Here is a 20,056-nt window from a genome sequence, read left to right as displayed (position 1 = left end):
TACATCCATCGAACAGATAAATATGACAAAGAAAAGAAGATAAATATGGTAGAAGAACGAAAAATAGTAGAAAAGTTTTTACCTTTTTGGTGTTCTTGACAGTGCTCATGATTCTGAGAACAAAACATCACTCCAAACCAAAAATAAAACAAATACAAAGTAGATCTGAGAGCAAAACATCACTCCAAACCAAAAAATTACATACCAGTTAAGTTGTACAGCGAAAAAGACTCTCGCATGTGTTTGAACTCTTCATTTGAAGTCTGTCAACAAAAGAAAAATACCATCAATGCAAAAAATAGTTAGATCAAAATAAATATAAGAAGAATATGAGTTGTTTGCTTCAAAAAGCTGAAAATAAAAACGAAATCTGGGTAAAAAACCATATGTCGCAGTGACCTATATTAGACATGTAAAAAAAAAAGAAAAAATACCATCAACGTAATAAAAAAAAGGTTAGATATGAGAACATATAAGAAGAATATGAGTTGTTTGCTTGAGAAAGGTGAAAACACAAACGAAAACAGAGATACAACATCTTCAGATCTGGGTAAAAAAACAATATTTTCAGATCTTCTCATTTCATTCATCTGAAAAGAATGACGAAAACAGAGATACCAAAAAAATAACTACAGATCTAAAAAAGTTAGACAAATAATCGAAAAAGAGAAGTCTGAAGATGAAGAGGTGTTGTATGCGCATGAAAAAAACAAAGAAAATAGGAAGATAGAGAAGAAGCTGAAGAGTTTAGGGTGTGTGTGAGTGAGAAAGACGTGAGAAGAAGAGAGAGAGAGAGAGAGAAAAGTGAGAAGAAAAAAAAAAAAAAGACGTTGGCAGGAAAGAGGAACGAAAGTTGAGAAAAAAATATGTGAGAGATAATTTTTGGATTCTGATTTATTTTTTGAACGTTCAAAATTCTCTTTGATTGACACATTATCATTTTTTCCTTTTGTAGAATCAAAATTTTGAATTGAATTGGATCATATATATTATTTAATAGGAGAAGTTTCCTTTTGTTAGTTCAGAATTGGGTCAGATATCTCACACATTACTCAATTTACGGGGATGAAACTTCTCTCAATAAATAAATAATCCCTATTCATTTCCAAATCATACGTTAGTTTGTTGGAATAAACTTCTCTCAGACACACGCCAAGGTTTTACTGGCTATCTCCACAAAGATCTTCATGAGAGTGGAATCCACGTATTCATTGATGATGAGGGCATTCAGAGTGGAAAGGTAATAACACCAGAACTAAAGTACTTAAAGCCTGTTTAGATGAACTTGCAGTCATTCTTGATGTTGCCTTTCTTTTACAAGGTGCCTCCTTGTCATGTCAGACATCAGCAAGGAAGTTATGGAGAAGCATTGGCCAGACTACAGAAAAGGCTTCTTGAGGAACATAACATGGAGAATTGGAAGATGACTCTGAAAGAAGTAGCTAACCATTCATGATAAAACAGTTACATTTCAGGACTTGATTATCTCACGAAGTATCATTATCTTATTCCACACCACATCAGCGCATAAGCTTTTTCAAAACAAAAACAAACTCACTACTGTAATCACATTAATAAATGCATGATGTCAGTTCTACCATAAGAAAAAGGCTAAAACCTGAGAGATTGAAAACACAAAGTGATTAAAGATTTACAAAATCCAAATGGATCAACAATGTTAATTGATTTCAAACATATATACAATATAAACCCAAATAAAAGTGTCATAATTGGATTGGGTAGGCCATGATACTAATAAATAAAATGAGGGCAAACAAAAAGCGAGAAAAGAAAGGAAGAAAAGTTATAAAGAAGTTGAATGGGGACACTTTTGTGGTGGTGTAAGGATCATCATATCGAATGTCCTTTATGCCTCTTCTTTCCGATTTGACTATATGGATTCCCATTGATTTGATGAGTGAGGTATCAAACAAACCTTGGTATGTAATCTCCACATGCTTCCACTCCTTTTCTGAAGCCATTTTCCTCAGATCTTCAAGGAACTGAAAGTCATGTAGATCAAAGAGGTGTATATGATCCAATTCCACCATCCTCACTCGTCTCTTCCGACGGCTCAAAGAAGTATATTCTAGATCTTTGCCGTTGATTAACACCACGGGTATAACCAAGTTTAAAGTGATATCATCAAGTACAGGTGCAATAAGAAGACAAAGAACTTTGGGAGGGAATTCATTACGAAACCAGAAAGAAATTGAAGGTCCTCTGCTTTCTTTATCAAACCACCTTGGAATACTTCCTCCTCGATACATAAAAGTAGTCCGTCGAAGCTGGTTAAGTTCCTGTTAGTCACAATTCATTAAACGAACTATATATTATAAAATCAAATTCATTAAAAACAAGGTAAAACCTGATTCAACAACATGCTTGAACCCGAGGAAGTCAATGATGTACACTCTATCGCCCAGAAAGTATGCAGGTTTGGTGGAACCCCTCTAATTTCCTGTAGACGCGTGCATCTATTCACATTAAGATCATACAGGCAGTGAAATTCTTTGATGCACTCAGGAATGAATGTGATATCAGTTTCCGATAGGTTTAAGGAAATCACTGTGGTCAACTGCGTGAAACCTGCTCGAAAAAAATCATCGTTCAGGTTGCAGGAGTTAAGCTGAAAGTAACGTAGATCTGAAAATACCGTTGAGCCCATTTCTTCTTCTCCATCTTTTGATTTTACCCATTTCCACTCCTTGCATTTACCAACGTTCAAATCACACAATGAAGGCGTCAAGGCAATGTGACTTAACTGAAGAAAATCACATTTCACGTCTAATTCTCGGAGCCCAGTAAGATTTTGAAATGAAACTGTTAACTCTTTTATGGCAAGTTTAGACAAACTAAGTTCCCCAATATTTCCCATCTCTCCTAATATTTCTGGAAAATTCTCAAGACTTGAACAATCTGAAAGTTCAAGTTTTTCAAGAGAGGGCAAGTTCAGAGGTGGAAACCTCCTAAGCTTCGTGCAACGTTGAGCTTTCAATATTTTAAGTTTATTTAGAAAACCAATTGACTCCTCAACTGCAATTAAACTCTTACACCGCTCAAAGGAAAGTTTCTCCAAATTTGGGAGATCTGATACGTCAGGCATCCGTGTTAAAAGTTGGCAGTTGTCAAAATTCAATTCGGTTAGATTCTCTAACTTCTGCAAAGAAAACAATGGGAAAAGGAATAAGAACAATATGAATAAATTAAAACTGTATTTACAAATTTTCAAGATAAGGAATATATTCTTTAAACCTACCTTTGATGAGCCAAATCCAAATGACGTAAAATGACTGTTAGGTAACTTGCATGTCACAAGTTTTGTCGGATCAAAGTTAGATGGTAAACAATTTGAAGGGTATTCATGCCATTCCAGTACTCTCAAACTTTCTGGAAAACAATTGGGACCTCCGGAAACTTTCCCATTTCTAATAACAAGTATTTTAAGGTTTTTCATATTTCCAAAGGCGTTTCCATTCCAATCTAGTGTTTCTTCTTTCTCAGACATGGAGATATCAAAACATAGCATCTCAATCCTGCTAGTTCCCTGTTAATGCAAAGAGGAACTTACATAACTACGATAGAGATATAATTAAAAAGAAAAATATATCAATTTGAGAAACAAAACTAATCATTTATGAGTCTCCCTTACTGTGTTGTCCTTTAAAACATCAGTTATATCTTTAGATAACCATAATCTCCTGCGCTTTCCTGGCTCTTTCGATGATTGTTTCTGGTCAATTTGTCTTCCCATGTCCTCAATTAATTCGTGCATTTCAATTGTATTAAACCAACCAATCTTTATGAGAGATTTTTCAAGCAGCACACTAATATGATGTTTCATGCAGTCATCGTAGAGAGCACGAAGCATAACCTCAACCTCTGTCAGTTCATATCCTTTGAAGCAACAAGCAATGTCAAGAAAAACACACTTCTCCTCTTCCTCCAAAGCATCGAAGCTTACTTTAAGTTTATCAAGGATTTGACTGTTAGGAATTCTTTTATATTGATTGATAGCAGATTTCCACTGTTCCACAGTTTTTGCAAACAGGTTGGAACCAATTACTTCCAAAGCCAATGGAAGGCCAGAAGCATAAATTTCCACATCATTTAAGACCTCCACGTAACGAGGATCAACATGTTTCGTTTTGAAAGCTTTCCATTTAAGTAACTGAAGAGCATCATCTTTATTCAATGTCTTGACCTCATATGTTGTTTTGACCTGATGAGATGCAAGCAGATGTGTATCTCGAGTTGTGATGATGACCCTGCTGCCGGGACCAAACCAATCAGGGCTTCCAGCCAGTGTCTGTAGCTGCTCGCACTTGTCAACATTATCAAGAATCAAGAGAACCTTTTTTCGCTGCAACCTTTGTTGTATCATTGAAATTCCTTCATGTTCACTTGCTATGTTGATGTCCTTATCACCAAGTATTTTTGAAAGAAGGATGCTTTGGAGGTGTTCCAGCCCATGTTTGTTTGATTTCTCTCTCACGTTTTGAATAAAACAAGAACCATCAAAACAGTCAGCAATCAAATTATAAACTGCTAAAGCGAGTGTTGTTTTTCCTACACCACCCATTCCATGGACCCCTATCATGTGGAATCCATCACCACATTCCACATTTAAAAGCTTTCTCACTTCAAGCACTTGTGGCCCTAGTCCAACAGGGTAATCCGCAACATGTAAACGAGTTGGATTAATCTTGTGGCAGACCTCGTCCACAACACTCCCAATAAACTTGTATTCGTATCCATCACTATTTCAAACAAAAAGCTTTAGTGAAGCTAAAATTGTTATAATATCAGAAAATTGTAATGAGTTTTAAAACCAAATAAAGAGAAAGAAAACACAGAGACCAAGGTTATTCTGAAGTTGCACAACAGGTGAAGGGAGAAAAGCAGTAAACTTCAATTTTCTTGGTTGTGTTACCAAATGTTTCTCTCTGATTACTACACACGAGAAATATGTAAATCTGCACAAACTAAATATCACCACCCATTTTCACCTAACTACTAACCATTCAACTAACTTTTTCAACTAAAAGGTTTGTCGTTAAATTGAATCTGACAGGATAGAGTAAACAGAAAATAAGTTGTATGGTAAAGGTCAACAGGAATTTAACGTTTAATCATTAGAGAAGTAAAGCTTAATCCAAGAAAAGTTATGAAGTAAAAAGATTTGTATGGTGATTTACCCGTCTTTGATATGATAGCCAGACAAGTCAGCTACTTGACGCAGAGCCATCTTCCATTTCTGCAACTTCTTCTTATCTTTAAACATTCTCTGATGCTTAGTCAATGCTTCTCCATAACTACCTCTATGATGTCTGACATCAGAAGGGTTGACCTTATAAAAGAGCGGTATAACCAACAATCCTTTGGTGTGGCAGTGAAGGATGGTTGCAAGCTCATCCAAGCAGAAGGAGGAAGAAGCATAGTTTTGAGAGAGCAAAACGATGGCAATCCTAGACTCTTCAATTGCTTTCATAAGTGCTGCTGTGATTTCATCTCCACGCTGAAGTTCCTCATCATCGATGAAAGTATGAATTCCCCTGTCACACAGAGCTTTGTAGAGATTGCCGGTGAAACCATAACGCGTGTCTTCCCCTCTGAAGCTTAGGAACACATCATATCCGAATCTTTGAGTCGCCATTGGAACAAAGTTTAGAGTGATAATGCTGAGCGTTGATACTGAGTGGAATCAAACTATGAAATAAATATGAAACATGCGTGGGACCTGTCGCACCTTATAAGCGTGTCAAACTATAGTTAAATATTTTTTTCCTCTCTTTTTAATTTGCTTCAGTTTTGGTCAGTGCTTACAAATTATAGTTTTCTAAATAAATAAATGTATAAAATGTTCCTTTTCTTTCCCCTCCTTCTTATCACGGATGAAGATTATTGCGTTTTCTACGAAGCTTTCGTATGTTTATTTTTCTCTATCAAAGTGGAACACGTCTTCGCCTTCTGCATTCATTGTATATTAAACTGAAGAAAAACCTTGCTTTCTACTATTATTTAATTGAGATCTTTGAATGGAAATTTATCCTCATATCTCCTCCTAACACTTTTGTGGCCTCTTCGTAACAACATTGTAAACACAGGATGCCTTTTCAAAACAAAATAAATAAATAGAGTACGAACATGTAAATATATATTATTTCTTAATTTTATATTTAATTAACAGGTTCTATCGGTAAAAGAAGAAAAGGTCCTGCTAAATAATGTCTTAAGACTTATGGCTTGAGATACGAGGAGTGTTTGCCGATTAATAATGTCCTTGGTCATCCTGGTTGGCACTTTAGTTTTAGTTTGAGCAATTATTTGGAAATATTTGGCAAGAATGCAACCTAACACCCCTAATTTTAATTTTTACTAATCGGAAAGGATCGAAAGAATATTGTGATGACATGTGAAAAACAATTGGTATTTCATTTCACTAACCTTTAATATCTTTGTTGGTCATAAAACAGAGTCGTGGAGTAAAAATGTCCAGTTCTACTACTGCAACACGTTAAACGATAGCAGGATCACCACTGGAGCTTGAGTCCGTGTTCATGCTGACATATATAGAGGTGTCAATTTGGCCCAGTCCATAGGGTTTGGCCCTGACCCATGTGGGCTAGGGCCAAAAAAGTCCACATTGAAAAAAAGCCCCCAACAAAGAAGTTCACAGGGCCAAAAATCCTACAAAAGCCCTGTGGGCTAGGGCCAACCCATGGGCTTTCATCTTCCACATGAAAAATATATTATTTTCTAAAACATATTACTACTATTTATGGGACAGGCCCAAAGAACCGGACAAACACGACGACCCGAAGAGGTCGAACGACCCGGACCTGCCCGACGACCTCGACAAGAACGATGACTCGAACGGGCCCGACGACCCAGACGACCCGGATGGGCTCGACAACCAGGACAAACCCGACATGGACAGACCCGACAACCCGGACGAGCCCGACGATACGGACGGACCCGACAACCTAGACGGGCCAAACGAGCCAGATGGGCCCGATGCGCCGGATGGGCTCGACGACCTAGACCGGCCATACGACCTACATGGGCCCGAAAACCCGGAAAAGCTCAACCTCCAGGACGGGCCCAACAATCTGAACGGGTCAGACGACCCAAACGGGCCTGACGACCCGAACGGGCCCGACGTCCCGAACATGCCCAATGACCCAGACAGGCCCAACGACCCAAACGGGCCAGACGACCTGTATGGACCCTACGACCGGGACGGGCCCGATGACCAGGACGGGCCCAACGACCTGAACAAACCTGACAATCCGGACGAACCCGACGACCCGGACGAACCCGACGACCCAGATGAGCCCGACGACCTGAATGGGCCCGACAACCTGGACTGGCCCGACGGTTGGGACGAGCTCAACGGCCCGGATGGGCCCAACGACACGGACGGGCCTGACGATCTGGACGGACCCGACAACCTGAACAGGCCAAACGACCTAAGCGAACCCAGATGAGCCTAAAGTTCTGAATGGACCCGACAACCTAGACGGGCCAAACGAGCCAGATGGGCCCGACGCGCCGGATGGGCTCGACGACCTAGACCGACCATACGACCTACATGGGCCCGAAAACCCGGACAAGCTCAACCTCCAGGACGGGCCCAACAATCTGAACGGGTCAGACGACCCAAACAGGCCTGACGACCCGAACGGGCCCGACGTCCCGAACATGCCCAATGACCCAGACAGGCCCAACGACCCAAACGGGCCAGACGACCTGTATGGACCCTACGACCGGGACGGGCCCGATGACCAGGACGGGCCCAACGACCTGAACAAACCTGACAATCCGGACGAACCCGACGACCCAGATGAGCCCGACGACCTGAATGGGCCCGACAACCTGGACTGGCCCGACGGCTGGGACGAGCTCAACGGCCCGGATGGGCCCAACGACACGGACGGGCCTGACGATCTGGACGGACCCGACAACCTGAACAGGCCAAACGACCTAAGCGAACCCAGATGAGCCTAAAGTTCTGAATGGGCCCGACAACCTGGACAGGCGCGATGACGTGGACGGGCCCACCGATCCGAACGGGCCCGACGACCCAAATGACCAAAATGAGCCCAACAACCCAGACGCACCCGATGATCCAAACAGGCCCAACGACCAGAACGGGCCCAACGACCCGGACAAGACCGACGACCCAGACGAGCTCAATGATCTAGATAGGCCCAACGACGCGATTAGGCTCGATGATCTAGACAGGCCCAACGACCTAATTAGGCTCGTTCGGGTCACCGAGCCATCTGGGTAGTCGGGCTCGTTTGAGTCGTTAGGCCTGTCTGGATCATTGGGCCCGTTCGGGTCTTCAGGCCCATTAGGATAGTTGGGCCTATCCGGGTGGTTGGGCCCGTTTGGGTGGTCAGTCCCATCTGGCTCGTCGGGCCCGTCCGGGTATTCGGGCCCATCTTGGTCGTTGGGCCCATCCTTGTCATTGGGCTCGTCCGAGTCATCGAGCCCGTCCGGATCGTCGAGTCCGTCTGGGTCACTTGACTTGATCTTTGACTCTTTCTTAATGTAGTATTATTTGGGGGCTGACCCACCTTAGCCCTAACCCTAACCCACTAGAGAGGGGGCTTTGGGGGCTGGGGTTTTTTTTGGCCCCCTTATTTGGGGGCCCCCTAAAATGGGGCTTTATGAAGAGTGGCGAGAGTGGCCCATGGGTTAGGGGCCAAATTGACACCTCTAAGCGTATAATCATTTTTCAATCTTTGACCAAATAAAATAATATTTAATAAAAGCCTTCATACGTAACATCTACATGCTTCCACTCTTCATCTTCTAAAGGCATTTCCATCAGATCATAACGGGAAGGTGTCAGTCGTAGATCAAAGAGGTATACATGATCCAATTCCACAATCCCCTCTTTTCTCTTCAAATAAAAAGAACTATAATCATAAGAGCCTCGAAGTAGGCCGTTGATTAAGAAAAACCTGATTTAACAACATGCTTGAACTTGAGGAAGTCAATGATGTACAGCCCTTCGCCCTGAACTTTCTCAAGTTTGGTGGAATCCCTCTAATTTCCTGTAGATACTCGCAATAACTCACATAAAGAGCAACCAGGTGGTGAAATTCTTTGATGCACTCAGGAAGGAATGTGATATCAGTGCACGATAGGTTTAAAAACGTAACTGTGGTCAACTGCGTGAAACCTGCTGAAAAAATATCATCATTCAGGTCGCAAAACGCAATTGTAAACGAACGTAGATTTGAAGATACCGTTGAACCCACTTCTTCACCCTCTTTTGAATTTATCCATTTCCACTCCTTGCATCTAAAAACGCTAAAATCAGTCAATACAGACGTCAAGACACTGCTATTTAACTGAAGGACATCACAGTGAACGTCTAATTCTCGGAGCCCAGTAAGATTTTGAAATGAAACTGGCAACTCTTTTATGGCAAGTTCATACAAAGGAAGTTCCCTTATGTTTCCCATCTTTCCTAATATTTCTGGAAAGTTCTCAAGACTTGAACAATATGAAAGTTACAGTTCTTCAAGAGAGGGCAAGTTGAGAGGTGGAAAACTCATAACCTTGGTACATCCTTTAGCATTCAATATTTTAAGTTTAGTCAGAAAACCAACTGAGTCGTCAACTGCAATTAAACTCTCACACTCTTTAAAAGAAAGCTTTTCCTAATTAAGATGAGTGGGCCTACCTATCTGATGTTGCATGCTCGGATTGTTCAGCCTACCCTTTCTTTCTTCTTCTTATGCCAAGGCTTCAGAATCATCGAATTCCTTTCCTGATGCCGAAGCCTTTCTTTCGCCTCCTTCCCTGCTGCTTAGTCTGTTGATTAAGATGTGGGCAGATGATGATTAGGTATCTCTGTTAAAAGATTGCAGTAGTCAAAATTCAATTCGATTAGATTCTCGAACTCCTGCAAAGCAAAGAACGGAAAAAAGAAATAAGAACATGAATAAATTGGAAGTGTATTTACAAATTTGGCTTTTTTACACAAATGAGATAATTCCCTTTTTAAAATACGAAAATAGACAACTTTTAAACAAATTGCCCATACAGGGAAGTCATACCAAACTCGTACGATTTTCCCAATAAAAAGTCGTATCACTATGACTTCAGAAAATTAGACAAATTTACAAGTCATAGAAAAACATTTACGCTAAAGTTGTACTTCATAACAGATTTCAAAATAATATAACAAAGAAATTGTATGAGACAATAAAAATTTCAGAACAATAAAAAAAACCTACAAATTTACAAGATGAGTAATATATTCCGTAAACTTGCCTTTGATGAGCCAGGGAATTTAAATGACGTAAAATCACTGTGAGGTAACTTGCATATCAGAAGTTCGTTCGGATCAAAATTCGATGGAAAACAATTTGAAGGGTATCCATGCCATTCCAGTACTCTCAAACTTTTTGGAAAACAATTGGGAGGTCCAGAAATTTTGCAATTTCTAATAATAAGTGCTTTAAGGTTTTTCATATTTCCAAAGGCATTCCAATCCAGTGTTTCTACTCCCTTGTATAGCGACATATCAACACACATGATCTCAATCATGCTAGTTCCCTGTTAATGCAAAGAAGCACACATATCAACTAGTTTTTTGTAACAAATCCAGATAAATTGCAATTCATCTAGACAAAAAAACTAATTATCCATGAGTCTCACTTACTGTGTTCTCCTTTAAAACTTGAATTATATCTTTAGGTAACTTTATGATAGGTTATATTATATTTCATATAGGTTATGGTCATGGTCATGGTCATTGTTATGGTTATGGTCATTGAGAGATTATGGTTCTATATGGTTATATGACATTAGTCTTACACATATAAGACCTTAGACACCACTTTTACACCAAAACCTTAAGGCAATGTTGTTATGGGCCTTTATTCTTATATAGTGTTTAACTTTGTCTTTTCTATCCAATGTGGGACTTTGACTCACACTTGGACTATTCCCAACATCTCCCCTCAAGGGTGAGTCCCTTATTTTTTTTCTTTGTCTTTTCTATCCAATGTGGGACTTTGACTCACACTTGGACTATTCCCAACATCTCCCCTCAAGGGTGAGTCCCTTATTTTTTTTTCTTTTTCATATGGTATATTTCCCTTCAGGTATGAGTGACCCCTTTGGTTATGGTTATGCGGTCAGTCACATCGATGACCCCTTTTTGACCCCTTTGGTTATGGTTATGCGGTCAGTCACATCGGTGACCCCTTTTTGTTTATGGTGGTGGTTATGCGGTCAGTCACTCCGAACCATCGGCTCTGATACCACTGATAGGTTATATTATATTTCATATAGGTTATGGTCATGGTCATGGTCATTGTTATGGTTATGGTCATTGAGAGATTATGGTTCTATATGGTTATATGACATTAGTCTTACACATATAAGACCTTAGACACCACTTTTACACCAAAACCTTAAGGCAATGTTGTTATGGGCCTTTATTCTTATATAGTGTTTAACTTTGTCTTTTCTATCCAATGTGGGACTTTGACTCACACTTGGACTATTCCCAACACTTTATTCTCCTGCGCTTTCCTGACCCTTCAGGTGATTCTTGCTGGTCAATTTGTCTACCCATTTCCTCAATCAGGTCGTGTATTTCAACTGTACTCCTCAGACCAATCTTTATGAGAGATTTGTCAACCAACACACTGATATGATGTTTCATACAATCATCATAAATAGCTCCAAGAATATCTTCTACCTCTCTTAATGCATATCCTTTGAAGCAACAAGCTATGTCAAGAAAAACACTCTTCTCTTCTCTCTCCAGACCCTCAAAGCTTACTTTAAGTATCTCTATGATTTGATTGTTAGGAATTCTTTTATATTGATTGATAGCAGATTTCCATTTTTCTACACTTTTTCCAGCCAAGTTGGAACCTATTACCTCCAAAGCCAATGGAAGGCCAGAAGCATAAGTTACTGCATGATTCAAGACCTCCACGTAACTTGCATCAACCTGTTCCATTTTGAAAGCTTTCCATGTAAGCAACTGAAGAGCATCATCTTTGTTCAATGGATTGACCTCATGTTTCTTTGACATGATGAGATGCAAGCGGCTGTGTATCTCGAGTTGTGATGACGACCCTGCTGCTGGGACCAAACCAATCTGGGCTTCCAGCCAGTGCCTGTAACTGCTCGCACTTGTCAACATCATCAAGAATCAATAGAACCTTCTTTTTCTGCAACCTTCGTTGTATCATTGAAATTCCTTCGTGCTTACTTGCTAACTTGATGTCCTTCTCTCCAAGTATTTTTGAGAGAAGAATGCTTTGGAGGTGTTCCAGCCCATCCTTGTTTGATTTCTCTCGCACGTTTCCGAGAAAACAAGAACTATCGAAACAGCCAGCAATCAAATTATAAAGTGCTAAAGCTATAGTGTTGTTTTTCCAACACCGCCCATCCCATGGATCCCTATCATGTGGAATCCATCATCAGATTCAACATTTAGAAGCTTCCTTAGTCGAAGCACTTGTGGCCCTAGTCCAACAGTGTAATCCGCATGTAAACGAGCAGGATTAATCTTTTGGCAGACCTGGTCCACAACACTCCCAATAAACTTGTATTCGTACCCATCACTATTTCAAACAAAAAGGTTTAGTGAAACTAAAATTGTCATGGAATCAGAAAACGTTAAAGAGCTGTAACACCAAAATAAAACAGACAAAATAAATACCAGTACCAGTCCTTTTTACTTTATCACTACCTAACTGTTCCCACAAAAAGGTTTATCATTAAATCGAATCTGACAAGACAAAGGAAACAGAAAATCAAATCCTAAAGTATTTAGAAAAGTCCCTGGCAAATATTGAGGCCTTTTGTCCATGTCTTAATACTTGAAATTTGTATAGTCAAGGTTACCAAGAATTTTAACGTTAAATCATAAGAGAAGTAAAACATAATCCAAGAAAAATTGTGAAGTAAAAGATTGGTAAGGTGGTGTACCCGTCTTTGAAATGATAGCCAGATAAATCAGCTACTTGACGCAGAGCCATCTTCCATTTCTGCACCTTCTCCACATCTTCAAACCTTCTCTGACGCTTTGTCAATGCTTCTCCATAACTCTCTTTCTGGTGTCTCACGTCTGAAGGATCCACCTTATAAAATACTGGTATAACAAGTAGTCCTTTATTCTTGCAGTCAAGGATTACTACAAGTTCATCCAAGCAGAAGGAGGAAGAAGCATAGTTGTGAGAGAGCACAACGATGGCAATCCTAGACTCTTCAATTGCCTTCGCAAGTGCTGGTGTGATTTCCTCTCCACTCTGAAGATCCTCATCATCGATGAAAGTGTGAATTCCTCTGTCACACAGAGCTTTGTAGAGATTGCCGGTGAAATCATGACGCGTGTCTTCCCCTCTAAAGCTGAGGAACACTTCATATGTGAATGCAGGGGAATTTTGAATCGCCATTGGAACAAAATTTAGAGTGATAATGGTGTGAGCGTGTTGGAACTGTAAGTGGAATGAAATGAAACTTGGTATAAATATGAAATTAGAAGAGGAAAATGTAAGGTAGAGTGAAGTAGCAAAAAGCAATCAGCGTTGGTTCCTGTTGTACGTTAAAGAGTAGTCAACACAATAATGCTCAACTTATGGTCATCTTATAAAGATAATTAATATACTATAAACTCACATAATTAACTAAGTTGGTTGCTTTACTTCATTTTCACTCTGTTAATTCTATCTATCCAAACCGTTCAGTTTAAATTTATTTGTTTTATTAATTTGAATTTCTTTAATCCAAATTTGTTCATAATGGTTTTAAAATATTTTTTTTGCACTATCTCTTATATATATAATAACTGTTTTTTTGTCACATTTATTATTTACTATTGGTTTTTTAGTTTTGTTCTCAATCTTAATTTTTCTTTTCTTTTTACTTACATACTATAAAAATATTACACATTTATTATGACACTGTTTATAATTACTTTTCTATCAATTTAAAACTCAATCTAGCGAATAATATTTTAGAAAATAAAAAATATTTTATCTGGACTATAAATATGGGTATATAATACTAATGAAACTAAAAATCCATTCATGACGGTCTCTGTAATCAATTTCCATCTTTGTGGGTGAGAAAACAGAGTTGTTGAATAAAAATGTTGAATTCGACTACGGCAAGTACACGTTAAACAAATAGCAGGAGCACTGAAGCTTGAGTCCATGTTCTGATGTTCATGCTAACATATAATCATTTTTCAAACTTTGACAAATTAAAGTAAGATTGAATAAAAGCCTCTTGTCATTGCTTGTAAACTTTGTGTGGAACTTTTTCCACTCTTTTTTATGAAATACTAGAATGTGATTCAAATGGCATATGAATTACAAGTTATTATTTGAATTTGTTTTAGTGAGTCTTCTACAAATAACTCTTGAGTCTCATTATTTGTAATTTTGTTCGGTGAATAACAAGATTTCATTTCTCTCTTTCACTTTTCTCTTCTTTCTCGTGTGCTCTCTTATTGTTCTAACACATTTTATGCTTTATACAAATTAAGAATACAATACATGTCCTATATAAAGTCCTTTTATATGAGTACAAAATCACCACTCTTGCTAATCTTTGTAATATGTTAATAAAATAAGTTACTAACAATTGGCATCAGAAAGCATTATTGTTGAGGGCTTTAAGAGTGGAGAGATAATACACCAGCACTTGTGAAGAAAAGTCCAAGATTGCCATTAATGTGCTCTCTACAAACCATGTTTCTTCTTTTTGTTTAGATGAACTTTCTATCATTCTTGATTCTCTACTTTTATGTTGGTGTAAGGATCATCATATCGAATATCCTCCATGTTGATGTTTTTGTCTTTCACTACATGGATTCCCATGGCTTTAATCACTGAGCTCTCAAACACACCCTCATAGGTAACCTCCACATGCTTCCATTCATTTTCTAAACCCACTTCCATCAGAGCACCATGGGAAAGAAACCTCCGCAGATCAAAGAGATGTGTGTAATCCGATTCCAACATCTCCACTTTTGTTTTCATAGGATTAGAAAGACATTTTGTAACTTTTCCATGGATGAACACCATGGGTCTAACAAACAAGGAAGAGCACATTACAGGTGCAATAAGAAGACAAAGAACTTTGGCGGGAAATTTATTACGAAACCAGAAAGAGATCGAAGGTCCATTGCTTTGTTTGTCCAACCACTCTGGAATTCTTCCTCCTGGAAATATAAACTCAGTCCCTCCCACCTCGTGAAGTTGCTGCTGATCACAATTCACCAACAATTCATTAGATGAACAATATATTATCAAATCAAATTCATTAAAAACAAGACAAAACCTGATTTAACAGCATGCTTGAACCCAATGAAGTCAATGATGTGCACTTTATTGCCCTGAAACTTTTCAAGTTTGGTGGAAGCCCTCTAATTTCATGAAGATTCTCGCAGTAACTCACATCAAGAGCATTCAGGTGGTGAAATTCTTTCATGCGTTCAGGAAGGAATGTGACATTACCGTTAACCAGCCATAACTGTCTTACTTGAGCCAACTGAGTGAAACCTGCCGAAAAAAATTCATCATCCAGGTTGCAAGAACCCCAAAATGATTGTACATTTGAAGATACTGTTGAGCCCACATCTTCTTCACCCTCTTTTGATTTTAACCATTTCCACTCCTTGCAAGTAAGAACGTAGAGCCTAGTCAGTTCGGGCGTCAAGACATTGCCACTTAAGTGAACAAAATCACAGTTCAAGTCTAACTCTTGCAGTCCAGTAAGATTTTGAAATGAATCTGGTAATTCTTTGATGGGAAGTTTAAGCAAACTAAGTTTCCTTATGTTTCCCATGTTTCCCAATATTTCTGGAAAATTCTCAAGACTGGAACAATACGAAAGTTCTAGTCTTTCAAGAGAAGTCAAGTTGAGAGGCAGAAATCTTCGTAGCTTCTCGCATCTTTCAGCAATTAGTATTTTGAGTTTAGTCAGAAAACCAACAGAGTTGTGAACTGAAACTAAACTTTCACACCATTTAAATGAAAGTTTCTCCAAGTTTGGCAGATCAGATATGTCATGTATCCGTGTTAAATGTTTGCAGTAGTCAAATTTCAAGACGGTTAGATTCTCAAACTTCTGCAGAAAAAATAATAAGGAAAAAGAAATATGAATCAATGAATAAATTTGAATGCATTTATCAATTAACAATATCAGGAAAATATATTTAAATTTGCCTTTGATGAGCCATGGAATCCAAATGATGTAAAGCAACTGTCAGGTAGTTTGCATATGACAAGTTTGTTGGCATTAAAGTCATATGGTAAACAAGGTGAAGGATATCTCCACCATTCCAGCACTGTCAACTTATTTGGAAGATATTTGGGACCTTTGGAAAATTTACAATTTCTAATAATAAGTATTTTGAGGTTTTCCATGTCCTGGAAGGCCATTCCATTCCATTCCACCACTTCTCCTCTGTCAGATGGGGAGAGATCCAGACATACCATTTCAATCTCACCTGTTCCCTGTTATTCCACAACACACAAATCAACCATAATATATATGTCAGACTTCAATATAAAGTTAAAGAAAAAAAACACGAGTACAACATGACAATATGATAGACAAAAAAGGCGAATCAAGAAGAGAAACCTAACCATTCAAGAGTCTCACTCACCTTGTTGCATTTTAGAACTTGGATTATATCTTTCGGTAACCATAATCTCTTGCGCTTCCCTGGTTCTTTCGGTGATTCTTTCTGGTCAATTTGTCTACCCATGTCCTTAATCAAGTCGTGCAATTCAACTGTTCCACCCCGACTAACCTTTATGAGAGATTTTTCAACCAACACCCCGATATGATGTTTCATGCAGTCATCATAAAGAGCTCGAAGCATAATCTCAACCTCTGTCAATTTATATCCTTTGAAGCAACAAGCAATGTCAAGAAAAACACTTTTCTCTTCTTCCTCCAAAGCATCGAAACTTACTTTCATTATCTCTAGGATTTTTTTGTTTGGAATTCTTTTATATTGATTGATAGCAGATTTCCACTGTTCCACACCTTTTGCAAACAGGTTGGAACCAATTACTTCCAAAACCAATGGAAGGCCAGAAGCATAAGTTACTACACCATTCAAGACCTCCACATAACTTGGATTAACATGTTCCGTTTTGAAAGCTTTCCATGTAAGCAACTGAAGAGCATCATCTTTATTCAATGTCTTGACCTCATATGTTGTTTTGACCTGATGAGATGCAAGCAGATGTGTATCTCGAGTTGTGATGATGACCCTGCTGCCGGGACCAAACCAATCAGGACTTCCAACCAGTCTCTGTAGCTGTTCGCACTTGTCAACATCGTCAAGAATCAAGAGAACCTTTTTTCTCTGCAACCTTTGGTGTATCATTGAAATTCCTTCATGTTCACTTGCTATGTTGATGTCCTTATCACCAAGTATTTTTGAAAGAAGGATGCTTTGGAGGTGTTCCAGCCCATGTTTGTTTGATTTTTCTGTCACGTTCTGAAGAAAACAAGAACCATCAAAACAGACCGCAATCAAATTATAAAGTGCTAAAGCGAGTGTTGTTTTTCCTACACCACCCATTCCATGGATCCCTATCATGTGGAATCCATCACCACATTCCACATTTAAAAGCTTTCTCACTTCAAGCACTTGTGGCCCTAGTCCAACAGGGTAATCCGTAACATGTAAACGAGTTGGATTAATCTTGTGGCAGACCTCGTCCACAACACTCCCAATAAACTTGTATTCGTATCCATCACTATTTCAGACAAAAAGGTTTAATGAAACTCAAATAAAGGCTTCTTACTTGTAAGTTGTATTGTCAAGGTTAACGAGAACTTTAACGTTAAATAAGTAGAGAAGTAAAACATAATCCAACAAAAATTGTAAAGAGACTATAGTAAGGTGGTGTACCCTTCTTTGAAATGACAGCCAGACAAGTCAGCTACATGACGCAGAGCCATCTTCCATTTATGCACCTTCTCCTTCTTATCTTTGAACCTTTTCTGATGGTTACTCACTGCTTCTCCATAACTACCTCTGTGGTGTCTGACATCAGAAGGTTTGACCTTATAGAAGAGCGGAATAACCAACAATCCTTGGGTGTGGCAGTGAAGGATGGTGACAAGTTCATCCAAGCAGAAGGAGGAAGAAGCATAGTTTTGAGAGAGCACAACGATGGCAATCCTAGACTCTTCAATTGATTTCTGAAGTGCTGGTGTGATTTCCTCCCCGCTCTGAAGCTCCTCATCATCGATGAAAGTGTGAATTCCTCTGTTACAGAGAGCTTTGTAGAGATTGCCAGTAAAACCATAACGCGTGTCTTCCCCTCTAAAGCTGAGGAACACATCATATCTGAATGCAGGGGACCTTGGAGGCGCCATTGGAACAAAGTTTCGAGTGTGTTGGGGACTGTGAATGGAATCAAACTTTGAATAAATATGAAATTAGAAGAATAAAGTGTAATGTAGAGTGGAGTACCAAAGCATAATCGGCGTGGGCCCTGTCGCACATTATACACTCTTTCTAATTTGCTTTACTTTTGGTCAATGCTGACCATTGTCGTTCATTTTATACAGAATCGCAATCTGATAACTGACCCATATGAGAAAATAAATAAATAATCCATCATGTAATCATTAAGTGATATTTTTTACAACTACATTTCCTGCATTTATCATTGTTTTTTCATGATTTATGATTAATTTTCAGTCAATTTAAAAGCTAATTATGATTTTTCTCCAATCTTATTCCGTGTCAAAGTGCCAACGTCTTCGCCAACTTGTTTGGAAAAAGTGTACGATTTAGTCGATGCTAGTTCACCAACAATTTTTAAATTGATTTTTGGTTAAAGTATTTATTTATTTTATTTAGTATTGACTAAGCTAACGTTAAATAAAATTTATTTTTAATATTATTTTAATTTACTTCGGTTTAACCAAAACTAATGACCATAATTTTAAGAATTAAAAACTCTCACACAATACCTCCATCTTAAAAAAAAAAAATACAAACGAAAAAGTAGAAAAAAAAATTGTACCCTATGAGTGTTCATATTAAAACGCTCTTTTGTTAATTTGGTTAAGTTCATATTAATTTGACACTAAAATAAATATTATTATTTACAATAGTTACTATATATATTATTTCTTTTTATAAAAAGGCTTAAATACCTTGTTGGTCCTCATTTTCGTAGTGTTTGTTGCGGATGGTCCTCATTTTAATAGAATGTTTAAAATGGTCCTCATTTTTACCGAATGTTTAGAATGGTCCTCATTTTTGCAAATCGTGTTTTATTTGGTCCTTCTCTGTAACGTCGTTTAAATCATTAACGAAACATTGTACAGGTGGCACGGTTTGTATTAGGGTGTGTTACGTGTACTGCACAGGTGGCTAATTAACGTTAATTTTTCAATTTAGGGGAACTTTTGCAATTAGGGAAATTTTTTTATCTTCGTCTTTCTTGAGTTCAGATTTGCAGAGAAAGCAGCTAATACTTGCCATTTCATCATTGGATTGCAGTTGCACTCTTCATTTCAATTTTCTAGTTAATCATCAACGAGGTAAGTGGGTTCAGGGTTTTTTGGGTTGTGTTTGCTCGTGGGTTAGGTTTTCGTAATTCTATTTTTGGGTTTGTTTGTCTTTCGATTGTTGTGATGTTCTACATGGTTTATAAATTACTTATATGATTTTGTGTAGTTTGTGTCTGTAGGTGGGGTTCAGTGAAGTATTATTTTAGTTGGTTTGTTTGTCGGTTGTCGATGTTGGTGTAATGGTTCCCATTATTTTATTTGTAATTGATTGTAGCAATGGTCCCCCATTGCGTTAAAGTAGGCTTAATAATACATCTTTTTTATCTGTTTAATTTACTTTAGGGCAATGTGTGATGATAGGTTCAATGTTATTGTCCACCACGGTGAAGTAGAAGCCCATGAAGAGGCTGCTGAAGTAGAGATTGGGGATGTCAGTGGTCTGAATAGTGATGTTGAAGTGGAAACTAATACAGTACATGTAATACACGTAATACAGCCACCTGTACAA

General features: G+C 38.4%; 3 protein-coding genes across 7 annotated transcripts in view; all 3 read right to left on the bottom strand.

Annotated features, from left to right (window-relative positions):
* The window catches only part of LOC114181797 (TMV resistance protein N-like), a 54,027-nt gene extending 40,514 nt beyond the window's left edge, over positions 1-13,513 (bottom strand). For 2 of the 3 annotated variants that reach the window (XM_028068356.1, XM_028068357.1), the window contains exon 1: positions 12,979-13,513. In XM_028068356.1, coding sequence (XP_027924157.1) covers positions 12,979-13,445 — 467 coding nt within the window. In that variant the 5' untranslated portion in view covers positions 13,446-13,513. The remainder of the gene's footprint in view (positions 1-12,978) is intronic. The other variant, XM_028068353.1, reaches the window with a different exon arrangement.
* On the bottom strand, positions 1,703-5,698 carry LOC114181798 (TMV resistance protein N-like). 2 transcript variants are annotated; one of them, XM_028068359.1, is made up of 5 exons: positions 5,199-5,698; positions 3,653-4,760; positions 3,260-3,547; positions 2,369-3,160; positions 1,703-2,288 (listed from the first exon to the last, which is right to left on the bottom strand). In XM_028068359.1, exons 1-5 carry the CDS (start codon positions 5,654-5,656, stop codon positions 1,725-1,727), a joined length of 3,210 nt encoding a protein of 1,069 aa, XP_027924160.1. In that variant the 5' UTR covers positions 5,657-5,698; the 3' UTR covers positions 1,703-1,724. The 2 variants fall into 2 exon arrangements, with proteins under 2 accessions (XP_027924160.1, XP_027924159.1); XM_028068358.1 differs by having other exon boundaries at positions 1,704-2,300.
* Positions 13,514-14,503: 990 nt separating the features above from the next.
* Positions 14,504-18,434, bottom strand: LOC114181799 (TMV resistance protein N-like). Of its 2 annotated transcripts, none has more exons than XM_028068360.1 (5): positions 17,930-18,434; positions 16,667-17,774; positions 16,224-16,514; positions 15,337-16,125; positions 14,504-15,260 (listed from the first exon to the last, which is right to left on the bottom strand). In XM_028068360.1, exons 1-5 carry the CDS (start codon positions 18,397-18,399, stop codon positions 14,778-14,780), a joined length of 3,141 nt encoding a protein of 1,046 aa, XP_027924161.1. In that variant the 5' UTR covers positions 18,400-18,434; the 3' UTR covers positions 14,504-14,777. The 2 variants fall into 2 exon arrangements, with proteins under 2 accessions (XP_027924161.1, XP_027924162.1); XM_028068361.1 differs by having other exon boundaries at positions 14,504-15,257.
* Between the last annotated feature and the right edge of the window lie 1,622 nt (positions 18,435-20,056).

The sequence above is a fragment of the Vigna unguiculata genome, chromosome 4 (genome assembly GCF_004118075.2).
Source record: "Vigna unguiculata cultivar IT97K-499-35 chromosome 4, ASM411807v1, whole genome shotgun sequence".
NCBI lineage: Eukaryota > Viridiplantae > Streptophyta > Magnoliopsida > Fabales > Fabaceae > Vigna > Vigna unguiculata.
Note: the sequence above shows the minus strand (reverse complement) of the source record. Positions and strands in the feature narration are given on the sequence as shown.

Bases quoted from the DNA above. Each gene is read 5' to 3' on its own strand.
- LOC114181799 (XM_028068360.1), bottom strand. From the start codon at position 18,399: ATGGCGCCTCCAAGGTCCCCTGCATTCAGATATGATGTGTTCCTCAGC. The intron at 16,126-16,223 runs GCAAATTTAAAT...TTTTTTCTGCAG, and splicing joins GATTCCATGGCTCATCAAAG to AAGTTTGAGAATCTAACCGT. The intron at 15,261-15,336 runs GTTTTGTCTTGT...AATTGTGATCAG, and splicing joins CAAGCATGCTGTTAAATCAG to CAGCAACTTCACGAGGTGGG.
- LOC114181798 (XM_028068358.1), bottom strand. From the start codon at position 5,656: ATGGCGACTCAAAGATTCGGATATGATGTGTTCCTAAGCTTCAGAGGG. The intron at 4,761-5,198 runs GTAAATCACCAT...TGTTTGAAATAG, and splicing joins GGCTATCATATCAAAGACGG to TGATGGATACGAATACAAGT. The intron at 2,301-2,368 runs GTTTTACCTTGT...TGTGACTAACAG, and splicing joins CAAGCATGTTGTTGAATCAG to GAACTTAACCAGCTTCGACG.